Here is a 4060-nt window from a genome sequence, read left to right on the forward strand (position 1 = left end):
GCTACCCACCAAGCTGGGAGCACCCCAGAACAGAGCCTCTCGCCTTCATCACCTGGGACTCACTGAGAGACCACAACCAGGGACTCTACATGGACAAAGGGGCTGGAGAATGAATGCTGAGATCCAGATAGGGCACACATAGGCTGTGTGACAATGGTTAGGCCCTCGGTCTCTCTGACCTTGGGCACAGATGCCCCATACCTGGCACTTGGCGTTCTCCACCTCAGCCGTCAGCCTCTGGATCATGCGGTTCAGCTCGTTGATCTCCTCCTTGGTGCGGCGCAGGGTCTCCCCATGCCTGATCACCGTGGCCTTCATCTCCTCACACTGGGGGAAGTAGAGATGCTCATGAGGCTCAGGGTGGGACTTCCCATCCATTCAGGGCACCATGGATGATTGTGCAGGTTGTACAGTGCTCAGCCTGTGCAACCACACGTGGCAGTCCTGCCCTGCCACCCTAACCTCAGAGTGGCAGCCATCTCTTCTCATCCCCAGGGACCAGCATCCCCAGAAAAGGAAGCCAATTTAATAGATACCTCACATCCCTCCCACTGCCATGTCTAGCAGGCAGGTGTCCTGTGCCACTCACCTTGCTACGGTACCAGGACTCGGCCTCGGCCCGGCTGCGGGTGACAATGTCGTCGTACTGTGCCTTAATCTCAGCGACGATGCAGTCCATGTTCAGGTCCCGGCTGTTGTCCAGCTTGACAACCACAGAGGTGTCTGAGATATGGGACTGGAGAATGCGGATCTCCTGCAGGAGGTGGGGGCAGTGACTTTAGTTGAGAACACAGCCCTACCCACCATGTCCTGACTCCACCTTCTCAGGCTTTCTCTGGTCCCCAGCCCTGCCCCCTCACACAGCCTCAGGGACTGCAACCTCTACCCACATCCTGTCCAATACTCCCACCCCCAACTCTCCTCTCTGCTGGCTGCCAGGTCTCTGCCTGGCCCCTGGGCCCGCACCTCCTCATACAGCCGCCTCAGGAAGTCGATCTCCTGGATCAGGGCCTCCACGTTGGCCTCCAGGTCTGACTTGCGGAGGTAGGCGCAGTCCACATCCTGGAAAGGTGGGGAGTGTTGGAGCTCAGAGGACCCTGGTAATCTAGCCCCCAGACTCGTCTCTCTGCCCATCCATTCCATGCAGCCAGGGGAAAGCAGTCCCCAGTGTCCCACTCCCATGCCTCTCCTTCCCTTCTGCCCTTCCTGGGATGAGCTGGCATCCTCTGCCCCTCTGAGGACAAATCCTGTTTGCTTTGGGCATGACTCACCAGCCTTTCACCCCTCCTTGCCCTCCTATCTCTCCCTTCTCCCCTCTCCTGCTCCAGGAAGCCTGCCCAGACTGACCCCCCTGCTCTCACACCTTGACCCTTTCCTGTCCTTCAGTAGTGCTCCAAGAACCCAGTTCCTGCTCCTGGTTCTGCTCCATCCTCCCTTAGACCCTGGGATTATGTCCCTGCCCCAAGGTCAGATTCCCCAGAATACTAGACAGGCTGCACTGTGTCTCAGCAGAGATATTGACTCTGCCACGTCTCCAGGGAACTCAACCATGAACCACAACCTCTGGAGCAGAGCAGGACACACAGAGGTCCATGCAGCCATCCCCCTATCCAGGGCAGGTGCTGGTGGATATTCCCAGGTCATTGCCCTTTGACAGGACTCTGGACACTCCATCCAAAGGCCTGCATCTGGACAGTCCCAGCCTGCTGTGCAAGGGTCATGGCACCCCACACTGAGGTTGAGACCCCCTGTGTCTCCCCAGGAAGAGCCTGTCATTCTGAGATCCCACAGATCTGTGCTTCTCAATCCTGTGTCACTTGCCTTCTTCAGAGCCACAAACTCGTTCTCAGCTGTTGCTCTCAGAGAAACCTCCTCCTCATACCTGAGGCAGAGCAGAGGGCAGAGAGGGGAGGTCAGGGCAAGGCAGGTCTTTGCAGAGCCCCCATCACATCACACTTCATCACAGCCATGGGGACAGTACTAGAAACACCCCCACACAGCCCGGGCCTGGCAACCTAGCTGATCCTTTCCGGTTGGATGTGGGATGTCTCTGGGATTCTCTCTCCACTTTGAACTGGGGAGGAAGAGGGCTCACCTGGTACCTCCCAGTCCTGTTCCCAAAGGGTCTCTGAGGTCCCCCAGGAGGCAAATAGGACTCAGCCCCCAACCCCATCCCGGGAGTAAACAGCATATCCTCCTGGGGCCTGTAGCCCCAGCCTCCCTTCACTGGTATGAATCCCAGCTCAGGTGTGGGGACTCCTGGACCCGCAGACCCTCAGAACTTAGAACCGAAGGCAGTGGGAACACCCAGAGCCCCAGACCTGTCACTCGTGAGAGACCCTGGGCTCACATCTGACAGATGCTACAGGTGTCAGGGCTGAGGGTCAGGAGAGAAGGCCTGGACCCTGCAGAGGCTTCCTCCCCACCGAGCGCAGGGGAGAGCTGCTGTGTGATGTGGCTCAGGGAAGAGAAGGCTGGAATGGGATAGAGACAGGTAGTGGGAGTCACAGCCTTCCTCTTACACAGGTGTCTGGGCAAAGATTCCACAAATGAAAAGACCCCGCCACCCTCGGTCAACCTAGTGGTCATGGCCACTCACCCTACCTGGGAGTTCGCATTGTCTAATCCAGTGTATTTAACCTAAACCCCATTCCTGTGCCCAGCATCCCTCCTGCTGTCACTCACTTCTTCTTGTAGCCCTCCAGCACCTCCTGCACGTGGTTGAGCTCTGAGGCCAGTCTCCCACTGTCAGCCTCCACGCACTCGGCCTCCCGCCGCAGAGTCTCGATGTAGCCCTCAAACAGGGGCTCCAGGTTGCTCTGGCAGCACTCGCGGTTCTGGAAGAACTGCAGCTTTGTCTCCAGCAGCTTGTTCTGCTGCTCCAGGAAGCGCACCTGCCATTCAGGGTGGGAAGGAGGGACAGATGGTTTCTGGTGCCCCCAAAGACAGCTCTGGGGACCTGGTGGAGGAGGGATAGTTTAAAGGAAATCCCCAAATCTGGAGCTTATCTGAGATTGAGTAGAGGTGGGCTGTGGGAGACAGACAATTTCTGGATTTCCTGGTCATGATCTATGTCTAGATTTCCCACTCAGGAATGGAGCAAGGGCTGGGTGGTGTCAGTGCCTGCTCTCTGGGGAGCTGAGTGACCCCAAGCAGATGAACACAAGTGGAGGCTCCGCTCCTCACTCTGAAGCCAGGTGAGGCAGCATCCCTCACAGGCAGAGTACCCAGGTTCAGATCACAGATGGGATTTCTGGGGATGGTGCCAAGAAGAGGGTGTCTAAATTGAATCATCACCTGGAAGGGAGCTCAGCTGTCCCAGCTCTTCCCCTATGTCATCCGGAAGTCAGTGCACCCTACTTTCTCACCCTGGGGCTGCCCAAACCCCTCTGAGTTCAGCAGCAGTGGTCACATGTCCCCCACCCCCAAATCCCTGATGTCTAGCTTGTGCCCCAGAGCAGCCTGGCCACACTTTTCCTCCACAAGCTCCCCCTATCTGAACCGTCAGCTGAGTCTGCGTCTTGAGTGCCTGTGTGTGTGTGTGTGTGTCTGTGTGTCTGTGTGTCTGAGTGCCTCTCCCATCAGACTGGGATCTCAGGCAGGCAGAGGTCTTTCTGACTCTGACTCCATCCTCAGTGCCCAGCCCTGGCTGTGTAGGTAGTGGGAGTTCAGGAAGGGTGTGATCCAGGACACCCACCTTGTCGATGAAGGCCGCGAACCTGCTGTTGAGGGATTTGATCTGCTCCTTCTCCTCCTGCTTCACGCACTGCGCGTTGGGGTCGATCTCCAGGTTGAGGGGTGTGAGGAGGCTCTCGTTGACCGAGACGGTGGTGATGCATGGGGGGCTGGGCCCACACACGCCCCCAGAGCGGTAGCCGAAGCTGCGTCCGCAGGAGCCGGCCCTATAGCCTCCGCACACGCTGTGGCTGCCAAAGCCCCCAGTGAGGCCGCGGTAGCAGGAGATGCCACGGTAGGGGGCGGCGGTGATGCAGCAGCGGCCAGGCCGGGGCCCGCAGGCCGAGATGCAGCTGAAGGCGCGGCCACCACAGTAAGATCCGCA

At 58.3% G+C, this 4060-nt stretch overlaps 1 protein-coding gene across 1 annotated transcript; it reads right to left on the reverse strand.

Annotated features, from left to right (window-relative positions):
• Positions 1 to 201: 201 nt before the first annotated feature.
• LOC105505114 (keratin, type II cuticular Hb6-like) lies at positions 202 to 4054 on the reverse strand (the record flags this gene model as incomplete). The annotated part of the gene is made up of 6 exons (XM_011932813.1): positions 202 to 327; positions 590 to 754; positions 967 to 1062; positions 1822 to 1882; positions 2686 to 2894; positions 3698 to 4054. Coding segments are annotated over 6 exons (1014 nt in total), but the record flags the coding sequence as incomplete, so codon positions are not given.
• Positions 4055 to 4060: the final 6 nt, after the last annotated feature.

Source organism: Colobus angolensis, unplaced genomic scaffold, assembly GCF_000951035.1.
Source record: "Colobus angolensis palliatus isolate OR3802 unplaced genomic scaffold, Cang.pa_1.0 Scaffold9863, whole genome shotgun sequence".
Taxonomy (NCBI): Eukaryota; Metazoa; Chordata; class Mammalia; order Primates; family Cercopithecidae; genus Colobus; species Colobus angolensis.